The sequence below is a fragment of the Zingiber officinale genome, chromosome 1A, assembly GCF_018446385.1.
Source record: "Zingiber officinale cultivar Zhangliang chromosome 1A, Zo_v1.1, whole genome shotgun sequence".
Classification (NCBI taxonomy): Eukaryota; Viridiplantae; Streptophyta; class Magnoliopsida; order Zingiberales; family Zingiberaceae; genus Zingiber; species Zingiber officinale.
Window position 1 is genome coordinate 127,981,011 of NC_055987.1, and position 27,538 is coordinate 128,008,548.

The 27,538-nt window shown below is 41.0% G+C and overlaps 1 protein-coding gene across 2 annotated transcripts; it reads right to left on the reverse strand.

The window, feature by feature from the left end:
• Positions 1 to 4,410: 4,410 nt before the first annotated feature.
• Positions 4,411 to 27,433, reverse strand: LOC122009762 (uncharacterized serine-rich protein C215.13-like). 2 transcript variants are annotated; one of them, XR_006119650.1, is made up of 8 exons: positions 27,311 to 27,433; positions 26,962 to 27,234; positions 26,824 to 26,855; positions 26,619 to 26,708; positions 26,364 to 26,511; positions 25,566 to 26,251; positions 25,124 to 25,480; positions 4,411 to 4,616 (listed from the first exon to the last, which is right to left on the reverse strand). XR_006119650.1 is itself a non-coding variant. In XM_042566048.1 (7 exons), the coding sequence occupies exons 1-7, from the start codon at positions 27,396 to 27,398 to the stop codon at positions 25,226 to 25,228; spliced, it is 1,572 nt and encodes a 523-aa protein (XP_042421982.1). In that variant the 5' UTR covers positions 27,399 to 27,433; the 3' UTR covers positions 25,095 to 25,225. The 2 variants fall into 2 exon arrangements, 1 of the variants encoding a protein (XP_042421982.1); XM_042566048.1 differs by lacking the exon at positions 4,411 to 4,616 and having other exon boundaries at positions 25,095 to 25,480.
• Positions 27,434 to 27,538: the final 105 nt, after the last annotated feature.

Sequence of the window (27,538 nt, forward strand, 5' to 3'; positions counted from 1 at the left end):
TATGGGAGGGCCCAACGTGGGCCTGATATGAATATCATTTAATAAAGCAGTATTAAATATTTAAACATTTATTTGCCAACGTGGGCCCTCCCCTACTTGGATTTTCATGAAATCAAGTCCCCTGTGAAGGTCTTGGTGGGGAGATGGTATTTATGGTGTCAAACATAATTTATAAACCATGGATTACGAAGTATGGCTCCGTGCCGATTTATTGCCAAAGCGACTTTGGGCTGATGCTTGGATATCGGACCCACGTTGGGCACGATATCCGGCGTATCGAGCGTTGAACTGATATCCAAGCATATCGGCCCAGGCTGATTGTATTTTAAATTTTTCCCAGCACCTATAAATATTTAAACATTTATTTGCCACGGTTGGAGTCCTTGCAACTCCGGAATACCACTAGCGATATGGGTCAATCCGATGTCAGTCCATCGATGGGTTTGACCAAAAACGATCCCTACTGGATTTTCATGAAATCAGTCTGGGAGATGGTATTATGGTGTCAACATAATTATAAACCATGGATTCCGTGACGTGCCATTATAAGTGCGGCGACTCTGGCTGATATGCTTGGATATCGGGGCCGCGTTGGGCGATATTCAGCATGTCGAACAGAGGCGATTGTATTTTAAATTTTCCGGCACCTATAAATATTTAAACATTTATTTGCCACCAGATTCCGAGTCCTTGCAACTCCGTAATACCACTAGCGCCGATATGGGTCCAATCCGATGTGTCTAGGTCCATCGGTGGGTTTTGACCAAAACCCACTGGCAGATGGTATTTATGCTGTCAAACATAATTTATACACCATGGATTACGAAGTATGATTCCGTGCCAGTTGGCACGGAACAGTCCACACATTTTCTTTTCTACCCTATGGAATCGATTACTACACTCCCTTTGTGCATGTTTTAACACATCTATATTTCACTACATATTAATGTGACTTTGAAATTACGAACCCCTTCCTGTTGAATTGAAATGTATCGCATTTTTATTTGACACAATGGAGATATGGTGTGAAGTATTATTTCTGCCTTGCAGGTGATGGTTTACACTTCTCATACCTCCCATAAAACTGTAACACAAACTAAATACTCCATAAACGTATATAACAGAAACATCACTTTTAACAACTGTTTGTCTTACAAACCTATTTATGTCCCATATGCTTGCACCTGACTACAATTCAGTCAAGATCCAGGGGTGGCGGCATTCTACTGGTCCTCGATTATGACCCATTGTTTGCACCTGCTGCATTTGATTTTACCTTCCCATTATGTTTTGACTCGATCCTTGCCTTCTTTCGCCTACCAGGCTGCACAAGGCTACGGGGACATAGCACTATAATGTTGTTGACACCCCTAGGCCAAAATTCTTTGCTTCGACAGGGGTAAATACGATCCATGTATGTTGTTTTCTAATTATGTGAATGAAAGTAATGCTCACAATATGGGAGTGTATCCATGTTCCGGTGAATTATGACGACATTTGCATGTGAGCAAGGCAATCCTGAAATTTGAAACTCCCCACAGTTACAATATTTCCTCTCCAAATCAACAATGTATGAAGCACCCCATGTCTCTACTTCCATTTCGGATTGAGAGTAGGGGTGGACTTTATATCGTCTAGCTTTCTCTCTCCTTGATTGCATTTCTTTGGTAGCATGAGGTGTCAACGCTACATACCATTTCGACGCTTCCTCCTTACGGTTACAGAACCATTGAGCTACCTTTCTTCTGGTATTATCAATTAACCTGTTTATCGGAAGTTCACGCGTCTCCTTGAACAAAGCATTTAAACTCTCTACACAATTGGTGGTTAGCATTGTGTACCTTCTCCCACTAAAGTGTGCATTAGCCCATCTTTTAGGGTCAATGTTCTGAAGCCACTTATGAGCATCTGGATGTTTTTCAAGCATGGACTGCATTATGAGATCATATTGTAGTGTTGTGTTTGCTCGAGCAGCTGCCCAAAACAACCCTAAACCTGACCTACTGCCAGTATCTGTTACCATATTGCAAGACATGTGGTGGCAACAAAAAGCATGATGGGCAGTAGGGTATACTTTCCTAACTGCTGCTATAATGCCACGATGTCTATCTGATACTATACTCATTGACTCTAGATCAACATTAAAGAATATCTTCGTATGATCCAGAAACCACTCCCATGCAGACCCACATTCAACTTCAGCGATTCCAAAGGCTACTGGGAGGACATTGTCATTAGCATCTATTGATGTAGCCATCAACAACACACCCGGATATTTGCCTCTTAGGTGTGTGGCATCAATTCCAATTAATTTACGCAGATAAGACCTAAATACTCTCCTACAAGCTCCAAAACCCCAAAAACATCGTTGGAACTGATTATCCCCATTCCTGTGTAGTGCAACATAGGTTTCAGGATCCCTTACTCTTAACTCACGCAGATATAGTGGAAGATCTCTATATGCTTGATCATAATCTCCAACAACTTTCTTCATCGCTTTCTCTCGAGCTATGTAAGCTTTTCTGTAGGATATGGTCACTCCGAACCTGGCTTTTATATCTGCTATAATCATACTTGGCTTGTATTGTTCATTAGCAAGAAATTGCTCTTCAACAAAAGAAGCTACAAAGGATGAAGAGCATGCTTGATGATCAGCACTTTCCCTAATGGTGCCACATTGGTGTTCCTTTATATATTTCATAACAATGAACTCGACATCCCCCCTGGCAACTACTCTCCACTTACACGGTTGATTGAAGCAGACAACTTTTACTTTATTTTTCCGAGTGTCAACTGGGTTATATCTCATATGTTTAACCATGGCATGCTTCACAAGTTGATTCTTGAACTCTTGTCGAGACTGAAATATCTGTCCTACAAAAAATTCATGCTGATCTGTTGCCTCTTCAATTGGCCTTTGGAGCAATCGAGAATTTAGAATATATGGATCATCAGCTATTGGGAACTCCTCCTCTAAGTCACTATATTGCTCTTGAGATATTTCATATTGTTCAATCTGCATATCATCAAGAAAGAATTCTTGTACATTTGTATTGCATTGCATTTCCTCTCCATTTCGGTTATAATACCCTTCCTCCTCACTCCAACTAGGCTCATAGTAATCAACAAGTGTTGCACACGGGTTCAGAACCTCATCTTCTTGAATACTAGCTTCTTCATTTAGATCAAATGTGAAATTACTGCTCGTATTTCTATTTGTGTTATGCACACAATTATACTGTGAAGATGATGGAATATTTGTTCTGGATACTTCTCCTACATTATCTGCATGTCCAATGCTAGAAGTTGCATTAAGAGTATTCCATATCTCATATAGAATTTCGTCAGTTATATGATCATCCCTGATAAATAAATTAAAAAACTATTTTAGTAAATTTGCAACTACATAATCATTTTTTGTAGTTAAATTATAATTTTGCTCAAACTAGGAACGGTCTGATGTAAAAGTAAAGTTTTAACCACATAACACATTATCGATATCAAGCTCTACGTGGGCCTGATATCATATGTATCAGGCCCACGTTAGGCCTGATATCTATGATATCAGGCCCACGTTGGGCATGATCTCATAGATATCAAGCCACTTTTGAAGCAGATACTTCTTGTAAACTAGGACCACCACTGACTAAACCCTAGCCAAACTTAACTATCAACGTCAAAAACTAACATGAATTAAATCGATTAAGTCTTCTATTACATCATAATTCAGGTGTTATTGAATATTATTCCCCACACAACCAAAATTAACCATAATACCACTTTTTGCTGCCACCCTTCACAGACAAATGGTGTACTTTTTATTTACCTTCACTACCCTATTTTACAGTAAAAAAATCCATACATACATGTCTAAATCTTTAAATGTGTGCTTCTACTCATTTCCCTCTTGCAAGAAGTTTGTCCTTCTCGGCTGACCTTCTTAACTTAATTTGTCCTTGGTCTCCTCTAGCAACTCTTACGCAATTATGCCATAAACCTAACTGGTCTATTGCAATCGCCAACCACCACGAGCAGTAATGGCAAGCGCAGGGTTCATATTTTTTTTTCTTTCAAAGTTTATAACACCACACAGAGGGACGAAGGGAGAGAGACGGTGAGAAGACGTGTATCCGAACCACAAATTATTTTTCTATTCTACTTTCGGCTTGGATGCTTGGAAAAATGTGTTTGAAAAAGGCGGTTGCCAGGTTAGCCAGAGGGGTAATCTGGGGATTGATTTTGGTAAACTCCGCCTTTTGATAAATACAAAACTGTGATGCGTTTTTTGGTAAATACATTAACCGTAGTACGTGTTTTGGTAAATTGCCGATTATAATAAAAATAATATTTATATAACTATCTACAAAATTCTATTATACTGAAAACACATACATCTACTAAACCAAGAATTTCAACAGTTTGTTTGCTGTTGTTCTCATCTTAAGGTTGAACATAACCAAGAGCAATCAAATTAATAAGAATATACAACAGAATAAATGGCAATTAAATCTTCTTCTCCAGAACAAAGATGTGAATAAGATCATTCAGGCGCAGTTGGGTCTTTGTTGCATATGTTCATTCAAATGATGATTGCAGGTTGTCTGGCTGTATATTTCCTGTACAAAGTAAAGCATTATGAACTATTTCTATTGAGATGTTCCTCCAAAAGAAGAAAAAGGAATTTGTGTTACAATAGAAGTTATCGGAGATTTTGAAAAAATATTGAATTTATAAATTAAATTTAAACTTATCTGTTGAGAGACTTAAACGGATAATTTCAAGCTGTCGACTGAGGGTCGATTCCTTTTTGGCGAGTCCTCTATCAAGAATCCCGAGTGCCTAGTGACCGAGTCCAACTGCCAAGGGATCGACTCGGGGAAGCAAGTCGACCGAGTAGGGAAGCACGTAGCTGAGTCGATCAAATGTCCGACTGAGTAGTCGGGATTCCAAATAGAGTCTCTTTGTAGAGTGCACAGGAATTGAGGAACCGAGGTCTGCGGTTAACGCAGATTCCTTAAAACAGATTCATCCCACCTCCACGGTGCTTTGAGGTTTTTGTGGATCGTCCGTTTCCCAGGATACAACGGCTAAACCATAATCTCCACCAAGTACAGGTGGTCGCGACGAACTAAAAAAATACCCGAATACTATCACCAGTATTCTGCCAAGCGAGAGATGCCCGACAGAGAGGAAGAGAGAGGGGGAAAGGTGGATGGAGTTTTCTTTTTCTTTTTCTCCTTATTGTTTTTCCTCTCATGCTTAAGGCCTTTTATACGATACCTTGCATGAGGTTACCTTTCATTTGATAAAGAAGCGTCACATGCATTATATTAATGTGTGTTTCTTATTTAAGCGTTAAGGAAAAAGAATAATTTAGATGGCAAAAATGTTGATTAATTTGTTTAGGCGTGCATAAGTCGTGCTCGCACACGAGCCAACTTGGTTCAGTGCAATCCGAACCCTGGATCTACATCCCCTTACGCACCCACACACAAGAGAAAACTTCTATTCAAGCATTTGTTCACAATATACATGCTTGAGAAACAATATAAACCAACCATTAAACTTTGAAACTTCTAATGTGGGACTAAAGTCTCATGCACAATGAAGTCTCCTTCATCCACTCCACTTTCCATTCATATTTTTTTTTATTTTTCCAACAATCTCCCACATGAATGGAAACAGAATGATCCAGTGGTATGGGGATGATTTGCGCGTATCCCGAGCAGATTCGAGTTGCGTCAGCATTGACTACCTAGCTCATGCCCCTCTGGGAACAATGAGGAAAAAATATCCAAGTACAAAGGCTCAAAGCACCGATCGGCACAGAAAGATCAGTCTTACACAGGTCGATCGGGGTCCAACCTACCCATTGGGTGATCGACCAATCGATCGCCAGACTACTTGTCCAGTCAGTCGGACTTGCAGCCTCCTTCGACTAGACTTGAGGGGGAGGCATGTGATCTGGTGGTAAGGTGGGGCCCGCCCAACAGGAGGTCAAAGTAGTCAACGTCCTAGGCAAGCGTCCGATCGGGCGAACTACCTCCCCGATCAACAGGAAGAACAACCGATCCGACACTTCGATAGCTCGATCAGACACCGAGCTTCCGACGCTCATAAAGCTCAGCAGGAAGGGACGAAGGTCGAGCGGCCTCCCTGCTCGGCTAATCAGTGGACGCAGCCTCGACCCAGCAGACAGGGCTCCCTCGCTCGGCAGGGCGGAGCCAAGTAGTAGGTCATCGGTCGAGCGGGTGCTCGACCCGGCCATTGTATCACCCAAACGACAAACTAGCCTAGCGGCTCTCCCGCTCGGCCCAATAACAGACAAAAGGGGTGGTTGGTGATATCTTCCTAGGGACCAATGTCACCGACGGGTTGCATGGTTGACGGCATGGTCGGACAGAGAATCGTACTAGGGAAACTTCCACTGTCACGTCAGGGATATGCTCGGGTTGTTCGGGTATGGCATCAAACACGTTTTTCTGACACGTCCTTTCCAAGTATGCTTTAAGAAGCGTGTATACATTGAGAAGCGTGCACACGCCTCCCAGTAGCCCTATATAAGGACCCCCAGGCTTCGACGGAGGTATGTTCACTACTGTAGCTACAGTTACGTTGTTGCTCCTTTCTTCTATACTTCATTCGTTTGTCGTCGATAGCTGACTTGAGCGTCGGAGGGTCATCACCGAGGAACCTTCCCCAACTCGGCACTAACAACTTGTGGTTGCAGGCTTAGCTCGTTGGAGGTCCACATCGTCTTCAGTCGACATCCAGTCAGCGTGAGCGCCACCTCCCCAGCGTCCGTCGACTCACTCTCGGACAGGATCACAGGGTATGTGATTGATTTCAGTAGTTGAGCCAATATAGGATAGGTAGGTTTCATCCTTTGAATCTTCCCTTGTGAAAATCTATTTACTTACTGGCTGACAGTAGACATGATGCCCTTGAACTGTTTTGCCGTTGGTGTAAGCATTAACATATCTCACCCAGGACTCTCCCTGATATATCTCAGTTCTCATGAGTGTGTTCATTCTTAGCCATAAACACGCCTGGTTCTGTGAGAAGCTCTAAGAATTGTGCCTCCAATTCTCTTCGAAGCGGTCTCACTTCTTTCTCACATAGGTGATCCCTCGAGAGTAACCGTCTACTCTTCTTGATCATTAAAAGCCCATTGACTTATCCTAATTCAGTCACTATTTTATTGGGCTACCCCCCACAGTATGTCTAATCAGTGCAAATTAGTTGTCCCTTTGAACTTAGTTCTTGGATCTCCAATCAACATAGGTTGGGTGTCCTCTGTACTGATCGCTGACAATGACATCAAGATCATTCCACGCGATGAGCTTGCAACTAACTCTCTGTTTAACCCTTTGGTTAGCGGATCTGCAAGGTTATCCTTTGACTTCACATAGTCAACATCGATAACTCCCGTTGAGAGTAGTTATCTAATGGTATTATGTCTACGACGTATATGTCTAGACTTACCATTATACAAATGGCTCTGTGCCCGAGCAATTGCTGATTGACTATCACAATGTATGTAAATTGCCAGCACAGGTTTCGGCCATCTCGGAATATCTTCTAAGAAATAACTTAGCCATTCAGCTTCTTCACCGCATTTGTCAAAAGCTACAAACTCAGATTCCATCGTGAATCTAGTTATTATCGTTTGCTTAGAAGATTTCCAGGAAATGGATGCACCTGTTAGAGTGAATACATATCCACTCGAAAACTTAGAGTCTTTTATGTCAGATATCCAACTTGCATCGCTGTATCCTTCGATCACAGCAGGATATCTCGTATAGTGCAAACCATATTCACGAGTATACCTTAAGTATCTCAGTACTCTTGTTATCCCTTTCTAGTGCTCAACACTAGGATTACTCGTGTATCTACTCAGTTTACTTACTGCGTAGGCCAAGTCTGGTCGTGTACAACTCATCAGGAACATTAGGCTTTCAATCACTCGAGAGTACTCTAGCTGAGAAATACTTTCACCTCGATTTTACGATAGTTGTTGACTCGTATCTATCGACGTTTGTGCCAACGCAATATTATCCTTAGTGAATTTCTCAAGAATTTTGTCCACGTAATGAAGCTGACTAAGAACAAGTTCTTCTGTTGTTCTAAGAATTTTGATTCCTAGAATCACATCAGCTAGACTCATGTCTTTCATATCAAATCTTGAACTCAACATACCTTTTGTGGATTTTATTATCTTATTATTACTTCCAATGATAAATATGTCGTCTACATAGAGGCACAAGATGACATAGTCACTCTTTGTGGCTTTCATGTAGACACATTCATTGATCTTGAATCCACATTCCTTCATGACATTATCAAATTTTTCATGTCACTGTTTTGGTGCTTGTTTCAAGCCATATAATAACTTCACCAATCTACATACCTTGTTTTTCTGTCCTGGTACAGAAAACCCCTCAGGTTGCTCTATGTAGATTTTCTCTTCTAAATCCCCGTTTAGAAAGACAGTCTTTACATCCATTTGATATATTTCAAGATTCCATAGAGCGACAATAACCAACAATACTCTAATGGAAGTTATTCTCGACACAGAAGAATACGTATCAAAGTAATCGAAGCATTCTCGTTGTCGGTATCCTTTGATTACCAATCTGACCTTATACTTATCGATCGTGTCATCTAACTTCATTTTCCTCTTAAAAATCTATTTGCAACCTAATGGTTTACTTCCCGGAGGAAGATCCACAAGTTCCTAAGTGTGATTTTGCAAGATAGATTTTATCTCAGATGCAATTGTCTCTCTCCAATGAGGTCCATCAAAAGAGCCTACAGCTTCTGAGTAACTTCGGAGCTCACTCTCCAACATGAAGATGATAAAATCTGAGCCATAGGATTTTTCTACCTGAGCTCTTTTGCTCCGTCTAGGCTCAACCTCCACAGGTTCCTCATCATCATCTTCCTCTTGTGTTTCATATGCCCGTTTTGAGGAGCTAGCATCCTCACGGGTCTTATACAGAAACACATGTTCGAAGAAAGAGACATTTCTTGATTCGATTATCGAGTTCTTCTATATCTCCGGTACGTGTGACTTATACACACGAAATCGATACACACTGTTGTTCTGTGCATATCCAATAAATATGCAATCAACAGTTTTTGGTCCTATCTTAATCCTTTTCGGATCAGGCACCAACACTTTGGCAAGACATCCCCACATTCGTAAATATTTGTAGGACGGCTGTCTTCCATTCCATAACTCATAAGGGCTCTTATCTATTTTCTTCCAAAGCACCTTATTTAAAAAGTAATTAGTTTTTAACACAGCTTCCCCCCCACATGGACTCTGACAATCCAGAGCTCAATAGAAGAGCATTCATCCTCTCCTTTAGAGTTCGATTCTTTCGCTCAGCAACTCCATTTTGCTGAGGAGTATAAGGAGCTATTGTTTCGTGTCTGATCCCATGTTCAGCACACAACTCAGCAAACAGTGATACATATTCATCACCTCGATCACTTCGAATCACCTTAATCTTTCTATTAAGCTGACTTTCAATCTCAGTCTTATATAGAGTAAATTTCTCTATAACTTCATCCTTACTTTTGAGAAGATACACATAACAGTATTTTGTGTTATCATCTATAAAAGTAATGAAGTATTTATTACCATCATGTGTTGGCATACCTTTTAGTGTTAGTGAGAGCCCTAGAGTCAATCATATGATGATTGTTGTATGCACTCATTGTATCATATTTCTATGTATATATATAAAGACATTTATTTTGGTTATTATACTTATTTGTATTGGTGCTAAATAACTAAGTATAATAACGTCCTTGAGTAGAAGGTTCTTACCTATATCAATCGATTAGTTGAATCGACGGTGAGATGATATAGGGAACACTACTCTTAATCATTCCTAGTCAAGTATTAACATTCAGGGACAATGTTAATGTGACGAGACTAGCATGTAGGTCAACTCGATAACTTGATCTCACAAGTCATAGATATAGAGATATCAAATTAACACATGGGTATACATTGGAGAATGTATACTGAATGATCCGCCATGAGAAAGTATGATCGTTATATGAGTGTCATATACTTTCTCATATGGCTATTAGTATGACTATTAGTCCTTGGACATGAAGTCACCATAGTTCCCTACATAAGGAGTTGCATACTTTGGTTTTGTCAAACGTCACCTGTAACTGGGTGGACTATAAAGGCGATTACTGGGTATGTAACAAATTATGCGGAGGGATGTGAGTGATGTAGATAGGATCTATCCCTCCTATATGATGGGAGTGACATCATTATTTTTGATAGAGTGAGACCACTAAGTGCATGGTCATGCCCAAATGAGTCAATATGAGATGTTGAACTCATTTGATTGAGTGAGTCTATTTAGGATTCAAGATTTAGATTGATTAGAGGATGACACAGTCTATGCCTTACATTGATCAATCTAGATGTCAAGTATAGAAGGACATTGTTATATATTGTGAGAAGTCACAATTAGTAGTCACAAGGTGATGTTGGATCTCAACATTCTTGTAACTTGGGTAGTAATGATGTGTTGCTAGATACCGCTCATTACTTATGCTTCTAAATGGGTTTAGGAGCACTGCCAACGTTACAAGAACCTATAGGGTCACACACAAAGGGCAATTAGATGGAAATTAGGTTCATATGATGAACCAAGAGGATTAAGTTCATGTGATGAACCAAATTGGATTAAGAGTAATCCAAATTAGATTAATTGAGAAAGACTCGATTGAGTTATACTTGAGTTAGACTCAAGTGAGGCTTAATGATGATATTTATTGAATTTTGAATTTAATGATAAATGGAATTCAATTTGAATTTTAGATTCAAATTTCGAATGAGTTTCAAAATGGTCATTTAATGAATAATAAATATTCATTAAATACTCATTAAGGCTCATTAATGAGGCTCATTAATGGTGTTAATGAGCATTAAGTATTTTCATTAGATGAAAATACTTAAGCCATTTTTTACTCTTATTTTGATAATCGATCATTATTATTCCTCTCTCTTCTACTTCTCTCCCTCTCCTCCTCCTTGGCCGAACATCTTGGGAGTGCTAGCACACTCTAAGTGTTTTCTGCATCTCTATTGTTCGTGTGGATACGCATAGAGGGGTGTTCACTTGACACCCTTGAGATTCGGCAACCTTGGACGAGCGGGATAAGCGAAGGGCTTCGCATCAAAGGTATAAACATCTCCAAAACTTGTAGATCTAGTGTAGATCTAGGATTAGAGAAACTTGTACACGAAATTATGTTTTATATTCGCACGGATCCGGTGGCATGGGACTTCGGGGTTTCCGCAACTCAAAAATGCGGTTTTTGTGGCTCGAAAGTCCCAACATTTAGGTCGCACACATCAGTGTGGATTAGGTCAAGTGGTTCGTTACTTCTTTCAATATGTTAAAAGGATGACCTTGCCACTTTCGCTTTAACACAAATCTCACACTTATATTTTTGGTCAAGGTGGAATGCAGGTATGCTTTGCATGTTTATTAATCTACGCAACACTTCGTAGTTAACATGTCCTAGTCTACCATGTCATAAACACGAAGACTCAAGCATATAAGTGGAAGAGCTTTCATTTTTATTCATCTTGAGTCTAATGGTCATTACATTGAGCTTGAATAGCTCATCAGATACATAATCACTTCCTACAAACATTCCATTCTTGGGCACTACAACTCTGTCCGACTCAAATACAATGCGAAAGTCATGCTTGCTTAGTAGTGATCCGGATACTAGATTCTTCCGAATCTGAATCTCTAGAACATATAGCACACTGTTCAGAGTAAGGTCTTTGTCTGAGGTCATCTTCAGCACTACCTTTCTTTGACCCATGATGTCCGAGGTTGCTGAGTTCCTCATGAACAACTTATCTCCAATGACTTCTTCAAAGTTGTAGAGTAGCTCCTTATTGCAGCAGACATATCTAGTGGCTCCAGTATCGATCCACCATTGTTGCGGGTTTGAACCGATTAGGTAGTCCATTTCTAGTCCTTCGTTCAGGTTGGCCTCTTGCTTCTTCGACTTCCTACACTCCGAAGATTTGTGACCCACTCGGTCACAGTTGAAGCACTTCTCAGAGAACTTCTTCTTGTTGATGCCTCCTTTAGGTCTCATCTTGGAAGATTTGGGGTTCTTCCGTTTCAAGTTTTGACCGTGCTCGATCATGTTGGCTTTCACAGTAACCAGAGAGAACAGCTTTCTCTCTGAACTCTTGTTGTCTTCTTCGATGCGAAGTCTAACAATGAGTTCTTCCACATTCATCTCCTTCCGCTTGTGCTTCAGGTAATTCTTGAAGTCCTTCCAGCCCAGAGGCAGCTTCTCAATGATAGCTGCCACCTAGAAGGTTTCACTTAGAACCATCCCTTCTGAGTGGATCTCGTGCAAGATCACCTAAAGCTCCTGGACTTGGCTGATCACTGTCTTGGAGTCAACCATCTTGTAATCCAGGAATCAACCCACGATGAACTTCTTGACCCCTGCATCCTCGGTTTTGTACTTCTTGTCCTAGAACTCCCACAGCTCCTTAGCCGTTCTCTTTATGTTATACACAGCGTACAACGAGTCGGCAAGGCAGTTGAGAATGTGGTTTTGGCAAAGGAACTCAGAATGAGTACATGCCTCCACTGCACTGATGATCTACACATCAACATCTTCAACATGCTTGGGAGGGTCCTCGGTCAAGAACCGAGCCAGATTGAGTGTGGTCAGGTAGAAGAGCATCTTCTGTTGCCACCTCTTGAAATTCAGTGGACTGAACTTCTCTGGCTTTTTCCCGTGGTTGATTGGCACAGTTCCAATCGGGGCGGAGGGGGCCTGCACGTGTTGAGTCTGTTGCACCTCAACATTCCGTTCTGTGGGCATCTCAACAGAATCGAATATGTTTTAAGATTGTTATAATAGAAGTTGTCGGAGATTTTGGGAAAACGCTGAATTTATAAACTAAATTCAAACTTATCTGTTGAGAGACTTGAACTAATAATTTCAAGCTGTCGGCTGAGGGTCGAGTCCTTTTTGGTGAGTCCTCTGTCAAGAATCCCGAATGCCTAGTGACCGAGTACAACTGCCAAGGGACCGAGTCGGGGAAGCAAGTCGACCGAGTAGGGAAGCACGTAGCCGAGTCGATCAAATGTCCGACTGAGTAGTCGGAATTCAAAATAGAGTGCACAGGAATTAAGGAGCCGAGGTCTGCGTTTAACGCAGATTCCTTAAAACAGATTCGTCTCACCTCCATGGTGCTTTGAGGTTTTTGTGGGTCGTCAATTTCCCAGGATACAACGACTAAACCGCAATCTCTACCAAGTAGAGGTGGTCGCAGCGAACTGAAAAATACCCGAATGCTATCACTAGTATTCTGCCAAGCGAGAGATGCCCGACAGAGATGAAGAGAGAGGGGGAAAGGTGGATGGAGTTTTTTTTTTCCTTTTTCTCCTTATTGTTATTCCTCTCTTGCTCAAGGCCTTTTATAGAATGTCTTGCATGAGATTACTTTTCATTTGCTAAAGAAACGTCACATGCATTATATTAATATGCGTTTCCTATTTAAGCGTTAAGGAAAAAGAATAATTTCGGTGGCAAAAATGTTAGTTAATTTGTTTGGGCGCACATAAGTCGTGCTCGCAGACGAGCCAACTTAATTCAGTGCAATCCGGGCCCTGGATCTGCATCCCCTTACGCAACCACACACAAGAGAAAGTTTCTATTCAAGCATTTGTTCACAATATACATGCTTGAGAAACAATATAAACCAACCATTAAGCCTTGAAACTTTCAATGTGGGACTAAAGTCTCATGCACAATGAAGTCTCCTTCATCCACTCCACCACTTTCCATTCGCATTTTTTTGGTCCAAGTTTTCTCTTGTGTGTGGGTGCGCAAGAGGATGCAGATCCAGGGCCCGGATTGTACTAAACCAAATTGGCTTGTGTGCGAGCACGACTTATACGCGCCCAAACAAATTAACCAGCATTTTTGCCACCTAAATTATTCTTTTTCCTTAACGCTTAAATAAGAAACGCACATTAATATAATGCATGTGACGTTTCTTTAGCAAATGAAGAGTAACCTCATGCAAGGCATCCTATAAAAGGCCTTGAGCATAAGAGGAAAAACAATAAGGAGAAAAAGGAAAAAAAGCTCCATCCACCTTTCCCCCTCTCTCTTCCTCTCTGTCGGGCATCTCTCGCTTGGCAGAATACTGGTGATAGCATTCGAGTATTTTTCAGTTCGCCGCGACCACCTCTACTTGGTAGAGATTGCGGTTTAGCCGTTGTATCCTGGGAAACGGACGATCCACAAAAACCTCAAAGCACCGTGGAGGTGGGACGAATCTGTTTTAAGGAATTTGCGTTAAACACAGACCTCGGCTCATCAATTCCTGTGCACTCTACACATGCACTCTATTTGGAATTCCGACTACTCAGTCGGACATTTGATCGACTCGGCTATCTGCTTCCCTACTCGGTCAACTTGCTTCCCCGACTCGGTCCCTTGGCAGTTGGACTCGGTCACTAGGCATTCGGGATTCTTGACAGAGGACTCACCAAAAAGGACTCGACCCTCAGCCGACAACTTGAAATTATCAGTTCAAGTCTCTCAACAGATAAATTTGAATTTAGTTTATAAATTCAGCGTTTTCCCAAAATCTCCGACAACTTCTATTATAACAATCTTAAAACAGATTCGATTATGTTGAGATGGCCATAGAACGGAATGTTGAGTTGCAACAGACTCAACACGTGCAGGCCCCCTCCGCGCCGATTGGAACTGTGTCAATCAACCACGAGGAAAAGCCAGAGAAGTACTGAACTTCAAGAGGTGGCAGCAGAAGATGCTCTTCTACCTGACCACACTCAATCTGGCTCGATTCTTGACCGAGGACCCTCCCAAGCATGTTGAAAATGTTGATGCGCAGATCATCAGTGTAGTAAAGGCATGTACTCATTCTGAGTTCCTTTGCCGAAACCACATCCTCAACTGCCTTGCCGACTCGCTGTACGCTGTGTATAGCATGAAGAGAACGACTAAGGAGCTGTGGGAGTCCCTGGACAAGAAGTACAAAACGGAGGATACAAGGGCCAAGAAGTTCATCGTGGGTTGATTCCTGGATTACAAGATGGTTGACTCCAAGACGGTGATCAGCCAAGTCCAAGAGCTTCAGGTGATCTTGTACGAGATCCACTTAGAAGGGATGATTTTGAGTGAAATCTTCCAAGTGGCTACTATCATTGAGAAGCTGCCTCCTAGCTGGAAGAACTTCAAAAACTACCTGAAGTACAAGCGGAAGGAGATGAATGTGGAGGAACTCATTGTTCGACTTCGCATCGAAGAAGACAACAAGAGTTCAGAGAGAAAATTGTTCTCTCAGGCTATTATGAAAGCCAACATGGTCGAGTACAGTCAAAACTCAAAATGAAAGAACCCTAAGTCTTCCAAGATGGGACCCAGAGGAGGCATCAACAAAAATAAATTCTCTGGGAAGTGCTTCAACTGTGACCAAGTGGGTCACAAATCTTCGGAGTGCAGGAAGCCGAAGAAGAAGCAGGAGACCAACCTGAATGAGGGACCAGAAATAGACGACCTCTGCGCCGTGGTCTCAGAACTAAACTTGGTCGGTTAGAACCCACGACAATGGTGGATCAATACTGGAGCCACCAGACATGTGTGCTGCAACAAGGAGCTGCTCCACAACTTCGAAGAAATCACTGGAGACAAACTGTTCATGGGGAACTCAGCAACCACGGGCATCATGGGCTAAGGAAAGGTGGTGTTGAAGATGACCTCGGGCAAGGACCTTACTCTGAACAATGTGTTGTATGTTTCGGAGATTCGGAAGAGTCTAGTGTCCGGATCACTGCTAAGCAAGCATGACTTTCACATTATTTTTGAGTCGGACAGAGTTGTATTGTCCAAGAATGAAATGTTTGTAGAAAGGGGCACTGTATCTGATGGGTTATTCAAACTTAATGTAATGGCCATTAGGCCCAAGATGAATAAAAATGAAAACTCTTCCACTTATATGTTTGAGTCTTCGTGTTTATGACATGGTAGACTAGGACATGTTAACTACAAAGTGTTACGTAGATTAATAAACATGCAAAGCATACCTACATTCCACCTTGATCCAAAACACAAGTGTGAGATTTATTTTGAAGCAAAAATGACAAGGTCATCCTTTCAACATATTGAAAGAAGTAACAAACCACTTGACCTAATCCACATTGATGTGTGCGACCTAAAATGTATGCCAACACATGGTGGTAATAAATACTTCATCACTTTTATAGATGATAACACAAAATACTGTTATGTGTATCTTCTCAAAAGTAAGGATGAAACTATAGAGAAATTTGCTCTATATAAGACTGAGATTGAAAACCAGCTTAATAGAAAGATTAAGATGATTCGAAGTGACCGAGATGATTAATATGTATCACCGTTTGCTGAGTTGTGTGCTGAACATGAGATCAGACACGAAACAATAGCTCCTTATACTCCTTAACAAAATGGAGTTGCTGAGCGAAAGAATCGAACTCTAAAGGAGATGATTAATGCTCTTCTATTGAACTTTGGATTGCCAGAGTTCATGTGGGGGAAAGCTGTGTTAACAGCTAATTACCTTTTAAATAAGGTGCTTCGGAAGAAAATAGATAAGAGCCCTTATGAGTTATGGAATGGAAGACAGTCGTCCTACTGTTGTGCAAAGAGAGGGCAATACCTCTCAACCTTTCTGAACCGCGGAAGAAGAGGAAGAGAGAAAAGAGATCGCGCGGAACAACAAGACAAACACGCACAAAAGAGAGCAAACACCAGGAAGGAGAAGAAGAAGAGAAAGAAAAAGAGTTACCGTGGTTCGGCGACTTGCCTACTCCACAAAACGGCCGAAGCTTTATTAGAATTCTCTTCTACACAAGAGAATCACATCTAATGATTCTTGTGTTGTCTGATCTACAATGGGTTTACAATGATCCCTATAAATACTGCTAAACCCCCAGACCCGGTAAAAACGTAACAGAATTTGTTATGAAAAATATAACAAAATTCTGTTATATAAAATCTTAACAGAATTTTATTACGAAAAATCTTAACAGATTTTTCTTCCATGACATCCCTTCATCCAAATATGAGCCACTCGTCAACAATCTCCACCTTAGCGAATATTCACCCCTTCGAAGAATACGAATATCTGGACAAAACTCCATCTGGACCTCTAGGTCTGGGCTTCCTTCCTCTAGCATCTAGAGATATGGATCAAGTTCAAGCAATGCTTAAACTTCTCTGTGGTCACTGGCTTTGTCAGCATATCTGCAGCATTGTCTGCAGTGTGAACCTTCTCAAGTTGAATTTCCCCGGAAGCAATCAACTCTCTGATCTTATGAAACCTCACATCAATGTGTTTGGTTCTCGCATGATACACCTGATTCTTCGCCAAATAGATACTCTGACTATCGCATAACAACTTGACTCCACCTTGCTGAACACCCAGTTCTCTGACCAACCCTGTAAGCCATAAAGCTTCCTTCGCTGCTTCAGCTGCTGCCATGTACTCGGATTCAGTAGTAGACAATGCAACAATAGATTGTATCATAGATTTCCAACAAATAGGTCCTCCTACCACAGTGAATACGTATCCTGTAGTAGACCTCCTGTTATCTAAATCTCCTGCATAGTCTGCATCTACGTACTTAGCAACTAAAGGATCTTCCGGTTGTCTACTGAACATGATGCCATAATTAGTTGTATTTCTCAAGTATCTGAAAATCCATTTCACTGCATCCCAATGTGGTCGACCAGGATTTGAGAGAAACTTGCTTACCATACTAACTGCTTGCGCCAAATCTGGTCTCGTGCAAACCATGGCATACATCAGACAACCAACTGCACTGGCATAAGGAACCTTTGACATCTCTTGGATCTCGTCATCCGTCTTTGGACACTGTGTACTGGATAACTTGAAGTGATGCGTCAGGGGTGTGCTCACCGACTTTGCATTCTTCATGTTGAACCTATCCAACACCTTCTCCACATAGCTACGTTGAGACAACCATAATCTCCCTGCAACTCTATTCCTGTGAATCTCCATCCCAAGAATCTTCTTGGCCTCTCCCAAATCTTTCATATCAAATTCCTTGCTCAGTAGCCTCTTCAATTTGTCAACCTCTCTCATCTTCTTTGCAACAATGAGCATGTCATCTACGTATAGTAGTAAGAAAATCAGTGATTCATCTTCAAGGCCCTTCACATATATGCAGCAGTCATACTCGCATCTCCTATATCCGTTTTGAATCATGTATGAATCAAAACGTTTGTACCATTGCCTAGGAGATTGTTTCAGTCTATAGAGCGATTTCTTCAACTTACAAACCAACTGCTCTTGTCCGGACTGACTAAATCCCTCAGGTTGTGACATAAAAATATGCTCCTCCAAATTTCCATGAAGAAATGCCGTCTTCACATCCATTTGCTCCAAATACAAATCGTGATGTGCCACCAAAGCCAATACCGCTCTAATTGACGTATGTCTTACCACTGGAGAGAAAATTTCTTCATAGTCAATCCCCTTTCTTTGTGAATACCCCTTTGCTACCAACCGAGCCTTAAACTTCACTTCTTCTCCCTCTGACATTGCTTCTTTCTTCTTGAATATCCACTTGCACCCTATAGCTTTCTCTCCTTCAGGAAGTTCCACTAGATCCCACGTTTGGTTCTTATGCAACGACTCCATCTCCTCTGCCATAGCACCCGTCCACTGTCCTTCTCAGATCTATGTATTGCCTCCTGAAAAGATGTAGGGTCTCCGCTACTAGTGGTAAGTGCATAAGATACCAAGTCTTCGAATCCGTATCTAGTGGGTGGTTTTATGACTCGTCTCGTTCTACCACTAGCTATAGTGCGATGCTCCATGTGCTCTGAGCTAGAATCATCGAAGTCATGAGTCTCTAGCTCCACCTGCACAATATCTTTCTCTTTGTTGCTTTGTGGTGTTTCCTTTCCTTCTTCCTGAGTACGTTGTAACATAGCTTTCTCGTCAAACACCACATCTCTGCTGATCACCACCTTGTTTGCCTTAGGATCCCAAAGCTTGAAGCCTTTAACTCCTTTCTGATAGCCCAGAAAAATGCATTGCTTTGACTTTGCATCCAGCTTTGATCTTTCCTCACTAGATATGTGCATATAGGCTGGACATCCAAAAACTCGAAGATGAGAGTATTCTACTTGTTTTCCTGTCCATACTTCCTCTGATACTTTGCCTTCTAGTGCTGCCTTTGGTGATCTATTAATGAGATAACATGCCATGTTAACTGCTTCCGCCCAGAAATTCTTTGCAAGCCCTGCATTCAGCCTGAGACATCTTGCCTTCTCAATGATTGTCCTGTTCAACTTTTCCGCTACCCCATTCTGCTGTGAACCGAGAAGTGCCTCATTATCCCATGCTGCTCACAAAATTCCTGAAACTTTGAATGTGTACTCAGTCCCATTATCCGACGTAAGGCATTTGATCTTTCTTTCGGTCTGATTCTCTACTTCAATTTTCCACAATTTAAACTTTGCAAAAGTTTCGACTTGTGACGCATAAAGTATACCCATACCTTTCGTGAGAAATCATCAGTAAAACTCACAAAATACAAGTGCCCTCCACGTGATGCTACACTGGCCGGTCCCCAGAGATCCGTATGTACGTAGTCCAGAATCCCCTCCGTCTTGTTTGTTGCCGTCTTAAATTGCACTTTGCTCTGTTTCCCAAGAACACAGAATTTGCAGAATTCAAGCTTGCACGTTTTGACACCCTTCAACAAATCTCTCTTGTGAAGTTCTAGCATCCCACGTTCACCCATATGCCCTAGCCGCATATGCCACAAGACAGTACTATCTGATTCAGACTCCACCGAGGCGACTCCACCTACAATTGTAGTCCCTATCAACTTGTAGATGTTTCCTGCTACCTTTTGTCCTTTCATTACCGTTAGAGCTCCCTTGCTGACTTTCATCACCCCGCTCACTGATTTGTAATTACAACCAATACCATCCAGTGTGCCTAGTGAGATCAAGTTCTTCCTTAGCTCTGGTATATATCTGACATCACATAAAGTTCTGATCACACCATCAAACATCTTGATTCTGACATTCCCTATGCCGATAACCTTGCATGATGCATCGTTTCCCATCAACACTGAACCAGAATCCACTGCCCTATAAGTGTCAAACCAATCCTTGTTTGGAGTCATGTGATATGAACATGCAGAGTCTAAAATCCATGCATCCGTCAGCTGCTCCGAACTTGACATAACTGATAGCATATCTCCATCACCGCTTTCTGAATTTTCTTCTTCAACTATGTTTGCAGACTTTGCCGAACTACTTTTGTTCTCTGCAACATATTTCTTTATCTCTGGACAATTTCTCTTGATATGACCTTTACCTCCACATTTGTAGCACGTGATCACCTTCTTCCTTCTCGACTTAGAACGAGTCTTGTTGTTGTTGTCATATCCATGTCGAGATTTGCTCCTACCACGCTCTTGGTTGCTATTTACCACAAGTCCTTCTCCTTGAGAAATTTCATCGCTCGTTTTCTTCCTTTGATGAAAACCTAGCAACGCACTTGTGATCTCCTCCAATTTGAGAGTTTCCTTACCCCACATCAAAGTAGTAACCAAATTCTCGTACGTAGGAGATGAAGGTAGAGAATTCAACAACATCAGCGCCTTATCCTCGTGTTCGATCTTTACATCAACCCGCTTCAGATCGTTTACAATCCGGTTGAATACGTTGATGTGCTGGCTCAGATCGGTTCCTTCTGTCATCTTCAGCCCGAATAATTTTTGTTTGAGATACAACTTTTTTATCAGTGACTTTGATATATACCAGCTTTTCAGCTTTTGCCAAACTGCCACCGGTGACTCCTCATCTATGACATGGTACATCACATCATTTGTAAGATAAAGCTTGATTGTTGCTACTGCCTTTACCTGAAGTTTTTCCCAATCTGATCTCTCCATGCTTTCTGGTTTCTTTTCTCCTGGTGCCTTCACCATGCCTTGTTGCACTAACAAGTCCTTGACTCTTCTCTACCATAATCCGAAGTTTTCAATTTCGTCAAACTTCACCATATCAAACTTCATAGAAGTCGTCCCTGACATGTTGAAGAAATCCGCCAAAACCTATAGCTCTGATACCAATTGTTGTGCAAAGAGGGGGCAACACATTTAACCTCTAACGTGAGGAAGAAGAGGAAGAGAGAAAAGAGATTAGATGGAGTAACAAGACAAAGACGCACAAAAGGAGAGCAAACATAAGGAAGGAGAAGAAGAGAAAGTAAAAGAGTTACCGTGGTTTGACGACTTGCCTACTCCACAAAAAACGGCCGAAGCTTTATTAGAATTCTCTTCTACACAAGAGAATCACATCTAATGATTCTTGTGTTGTCTGATCTACAATGGGTTTATAATGATCCCTATAAATACTGCTAAACCCCCAGACCCGGTAAAAACGTAACAGAATTTGTTATGAAAAACATAACAAAATTCTGTTATATAAAATCTTAACAGAATTTTATTACGAAAAATCTTAACAGATTTTTCTTCCATGACATCCCTTCATCCAAATATGAGCCACTCGTCAACACCTACAAATATTTACGAATGTGGGGATGTCTTGTCAAAGTGTTGGTGCCTGATCCGAAAAGGATTAAGATAGGACTAAAGACTGTTGATTGCATATTTATTGGATATGCATAGAACAACAGTGTGTATCGATTTTGTGTGTATAAGTCACACGTACCGGAGATACAGAAGAACTCGATAATCGAATCAAGAAATGTCTCTTTCTTCGAACATGTGTTTCTGTATAAGACCCGTGAGGATGCTAGCTCCTCAAAACGGGCATATGAAACACAAGATGAAGATGATGATGAGGAACCTGTGGAGGTTGAGCCTAGACGGAGCAAAAGAGCTCAGGTAGAAAAATCCTATGGCTCAGATTTTATCATCTTCATGTTGGAGAGTGAGCTCCGAAGTTACTCAAAAGTTGTAGGCTCTTCTGATGGACCTCATTGGAGAGAGGCAATTGCATCTGAGATAAAATCTATCTTGCAAAATCACACTTAGGAACTTGTGGATCTTCCTTTGGGAAGTAAACCATTAGGTTGCAAGTAGATTTTTAAGAGGAAAATGAAGTCAGATGACACAATCGATAAGTATAAGGCCAGATTGGTAATCAAAGGATACCGACAACGAGAAGACCTCAATTACTTTGATACGTATTCTTCTGCGTCGAGAATAACTTTCATTAGAGTATTGTTCGTTATTGTCGCTCTATGGAATCTTGAAATATATCAAATGGATGTAAAGACTGCCTTTATAAACAGGGATTTAGAAGAGGAAATCTACATAGAACAACCTAAGGGGTTTTCTGTACCAGGACAGAAAAACAAGGTATGTAGATTGGTGAAGTTATTATATGGCTTGAAACAAGCACCAAAGCAATGACATGAAAAATTTGATAATGTCATGAAGGAATGTGGATTCAAGATCAATGAATGTGATAAATATGTCTACATGAAAGCCACAAAGAGTGACTATGTCATCTTGTGCCTCTATGTAGACGACATATTTATCATTGGAAGTAATAATAAGATAATAAAATCCACAAAAGGTATGTTGAGTTCAAGATTTGATATGAAAGACATGAGTCTAGCTGATGTGATTCTAGGAATCAAAATATTAGAACAACAGAAGGACTTGTTCTTATTCAATCCCATTACATAGACAAAATTCTTGAGAAATTCATCAAGGATGATACTGCGTTGGCACGAACACCGATAGATACGAGTCAACAACTATCGAAAAATCGAGGTGAAAGTATCTCTCAACTAGAGTACTCTCGAGTGATTAGAAGTCTGATATACCTGATAAGCTGTACATGACCAGACTTGGCCTACGCAATAAGTAAACTGAGTAAATACACGAGTAATTCCAGTGTTAAGAACTAGAAAGGGATAACAAGAGTACTGAAGTGCTTAAGGTATACTCGTAAATATGATTTGCACTATACGAGATATCCTACTGTGATCGAAGGATACAGCGATGCAAGTTGGATGTCTGACATAAAAGACTCTAAGTCTACGAGTGGATACGTATTCACTCTAGCAGGTGCAGTCATTTCCTGGAAATCTTCTAAGCAAACAGTAATAACCAGATCCACGATAGAATCTGAGTTTGTAGCTCTTGACAAATGCGATGAAGAAGCTAAATGACTAAGTTATTTCTTAGAAGATATTCCGAGATGACCGAAACCTGTGTCGGCAATTTGCATACATTGCGATAGTCAATCAGCAATTGCTCAGGCACAGAGCCATCTGTATAATGGTAAGTCTAGACATATACGTCGTAGACATAATACCATTAGATAACTACTCTCAACGGGAGTTATTGATGTTGACTATGTGAAGTCAAAGGATAACCTTACAGATCCGCTAACCAAAGGGTTAAATAAAGACTTAGTTGCAAGCTCATCACGTGGAATGAGCTTGATGTCGTTGTCAGCGATCAGTACAGAGGACACCCAACCTATGTTGATTGGAGATATCAAGAATTAGGCTCAAAGGGACAACTAATTTGCACTAACTAGACACACTGTGGGGGTAGCCTAATAAAATAGTGACTGAATCAGGATAAGTCAATGGGTTTTTAATGATCAAGAAGAGTAGATGATTACTCTCGAGGAATCACCTATGTGAGAAAGAAGTGGGGCCACTTCGAAGAGAATTGGAGGTACAATTCTTAGAGCTTCTCACAGAACCAGGCGTGTTCATGGCCAAGAACGGATACACTCATGAGAATTGAGATATATCAGGGAGAGTCCTGGGTGAGATATGTTAATGCTTACACCAACGACAGAACAGTTCAAGGGCATCATGTCTACTGTCAGTTAGTAAACAAACAGATCTTCACAAGGGAATGTTCAAAGGATAAAACCTACTTATCCTATACTGGCTCAACTAATGAAAGCAATCACATACCCTGTTTTCATTCATGTGGGGAATTATTGGAAAAACAAAAAAAAATGTGAATGGAAAGTGGTGGAGTGGATGAAGGAGGCTTCATTGTGCATGAGACTTTAGCCCCACATTGGAAGTTTCAAGGCTTAATGATTGGTTTATATTGTTTCTCAAGCATGTATATTGTGAACAAATGCTTAAATAGAAGCTTTCTCTTGTGTGTGGGTGTGCAAGGGGATGCAACTCCAGGATCCGAATTGCATTAAACCAAGTTAGCTTGTGTACTAGCACGACTTATGCGCGCCCAAACAAATTAACCAACATTTTTGCCACCTAAATTATTCTTTTTCCTTAACGCTTAAATAAGAAACACATTAATATAATGCATGTGACGTTTCTTTAGCAAATGAAAAGTAACCTCATGCAAGGCATCCTATAAAAGGCCTTGAGCATGAGAGGAAAAACAATAAGGAGAAAAAGGAAAAAAAAAACTCCATCCACGTTTCCCCCTCTCTCTTCCTCTTTGTCAGGCATCTCTCGCTTGGCAGAATACTAGTGATAACATTCGGGTATTTTTCAGTTCGTCGCGACCACCTGTGCTTGCTAGAGATTATGGTTTAGCCGTTGTATCCTGGGAAACGGACGACCCACAAAAACCTCAAAGCACCGTGGAGGTGGGACAAATTTGTTTTAAGGAATATGCGTTAAATGCAGACCTCGATTCCTCAATTCCTTTACACTTTACACAGACACTCTATTTGGAATCTCAACTACTCAGTCGGACATTTGATCGACTCGGCTACGTGCTTCCCTACTTGGTCGACTTGCTTCCCCGACTCAGCCCCTTGGCAGTTGGACTCGGTCACTAAGCACTCGGGATTCTTGACAGAGAACTCACCAAAGAGGACTCGACCCTCAGCCGACAGCTTGAAATTATCAGTTCAAGTCTCTCGACAAATAAGTTTGAATTTAGTGTATAAATTCAACGTTTTCCCAAAATCTCCGACAACTTCTATTGTAATAACAATTGGAACTTTTAACAATCATAAAATTAAGTCTATCCTTGGATGAGGATTATGATCTTACCGTGATTCTGGTAAATCAGGAATGGCTCAAACTTTGAGTGTAATCGGTTCTGTGAATCCGAAAACCTTGAATGGGCTGTCATGTTGCAAAACTGCAAAAGAGTTAAGAGCCGTTGGAACCACTGGGCTCAAACTGGACAAATGGTAGGGATTCCATGCTCGAAGAGCGGGATGAAGCAGTAGTCCTTAAATGACCATTCATGGTCTTGTTCCTAGTTGCAGGTCTGGCATGTTGGGGCATGGTCGGTTTTGCTTTGTTTGCTGCATCACTCTTATTTGTTTGGCTTGTGGCTTTCAGAAGTTTGGGCTGTGGGCTAGTCTGTGGAAGAGTTCCAACGTTGCGGTTGGCGGGTTTCTTCTGCAAATCCAGAACAAAAATCAACTCAGATAAGAATAAATAGTCATGAAAAGAAATGCAACAATCCAGGATTAGACATGATTACCAAATCTGAGTTAGCAAGTTTAGAGTGTGGCACAATGGGACCTGAAGGTTTGCCCAATTTTGCTCCTGTTCTGTTGCCAGGGCTGTTCTTTGAATTGTTTCCTTTACGAGATGTTGGCATTGCATGATTATTTATGGAATTTTTTGAAATATGCGATATGCATGAGTCGTCTTCTGAGTTTACAGGATCAAAAGATGACTTAGAATTTGTTTTATGGATTTTGTTAGCATCAACTGCCACTAGTGATGAGGTTGAAGAACTAGCTTCATCACCATTCATTACCGATTTAACAGGACAGATGGTCGATGAAGATGATACTGAACCAACATTGTGGCAGGAGCTACTTGGAGTTGCAGGTAAAGATAGCTCGACAGATAAACCTCGAGCTGTCGAGGAGTTATTTGCACTAGTGTGGACTGTTCTAGCTGTGCTACTCTTTGAGAATGCTTGATTAGTATTTGATTTAGATGAGGATGCCTTATTAGCCATTGATCCAGAAGAGGAGTGACTGGTAGTCTGAGAAGTACATCTCATCCTTGTGTTCTCTGGTGGAGAGTTATGCGTCCAGCGTGATGAACCGCTGGTCGAATTCGAGGTAGCTTTTGATGCTTGGGGCTTTAAAACGCTGCCGGATGAGCCTTTGTTGAATCGCTTAAAAGCTACAACTTTTTGCACCGCTACATCGCCTGCTAAAGCCATCCCATAAAGGTAGGAATTTAATTATGAACAAGAACAAACTCATACATTATACCAAATCGCATTGGTTAGAGTGCTCCTGAGTAAACTCTGAAATTATACCTGATTTTTCTTTGGATTCTCTAGTTCCTATTTGGATGCTTCCAGGAGCACAAATTGTCTTGGCTGCTGGCACTGTCAACAGATTTGATTTAGGCAAAGCACTAGTTGGCTTTGAGACTGTCTTTCCACCAGCAAGTCCCTCATAACCCTTCATTAAAGAAACAATGTAAACTTGACTCAATAAATATCTGTACAAGTAAAAGAATTAACATTAGAGAAAGGAAAGATTACAGTTGAGAGTAAATCAGTGCTTACTGCCTTGGCAACGGCTGTAACCCATCTCGAAGTGTTCTGAAGACGATGGTTGATAGTGCCGTACTGTCCTGGTACTACAAGAGACTTATTCTGAGGTAACACAAGTCATCATATTTGAAGATGTTTAGGCCAATGGAAAGAAATAGTGAGTAGAAGAAGCTTGGTGATGTTGATGCATGAAATAGTGATTGTTCAAAAACCATACCTTATACTGAGAAACTTCGACTTTGGTTGGCACTGAAAGAAGTATGATCAATTGTTAGCAACCAATGGCACTCAGCAATAGATTAAGAATCTTCAGTTCCTACATATTTAAGATTAATGTTAAGTCAAATGTTCTTACACTCAAGAGACCTTGTGCGACCCTTTCTTGGAATGTTCTTGTTTAATTTTTCCGATCCTGAAGTCCTTACACGAGTACCAAGAGTCTTAATGGAAGCACTTTTTTTTTCAAACAAATGAAATTCGAGGTTCTCCAAGGCCGAGCTATCATCATCGCATAAAGTTGAATTCGTCTCTGTTGATATTTTTGACTCAGGAATTACAGAAAGTGAGCTTGCTTCAATCTTGCTGAACGTGCTGTTTAGGCTAGCCAGTTCATCATAATCCAGAACACCTGTAACAATAAGATCCACGAGCTTCTACATTTCAGTACAAACATGTCGTAGCTAGTTCTATAACTAATTGGTTACCTTCACTTGTAAGGAAATCTCTATCCCAGTCTAAACTTTTTGCCAGGTAGGGTTTGCTAAACATTGATTTGTTCTTCTTTGAAGACATTGGAAGTTGGGGAGATTTCTCCGTCTGCTTGCCTTTTTTTCTCTTGCGCGCCACCTTCAACAACCCATGTTTCTTAGCAATTAATTCAGATGTGATGGGAAGAAGTTACAAACAACATAAACAAGTGAATTATAAGAATT

What these genes read in the sequence shown, in the direction of transcription:
- LOC122009762 (XM_042566048.1), bottom strand. Translation starts at nt 27,398, where the DNA reads ATGTCTTCAAAGAAGAACAAATCAATGTTTAGCAAACCCTACCTGGCA. An exon ending in TTACAGCCGTTGCCAAGGCA is followed by an intron (nt 26,512 to 26,618) that starts GTAAGCACTGAT and finishes TCTTTAATGAAG; the next exon opens with GGTTATGAGGGACTTGCTGG. An exon ending in AACTTGCTAACTCAGATTTG is followed by an intron (nt 25,481 to 25,565) that starts GTAATCATGTCT and finishes CTGGATTTGCAG; the next exon opens with AAGAAACCCGCCAACCGCAA.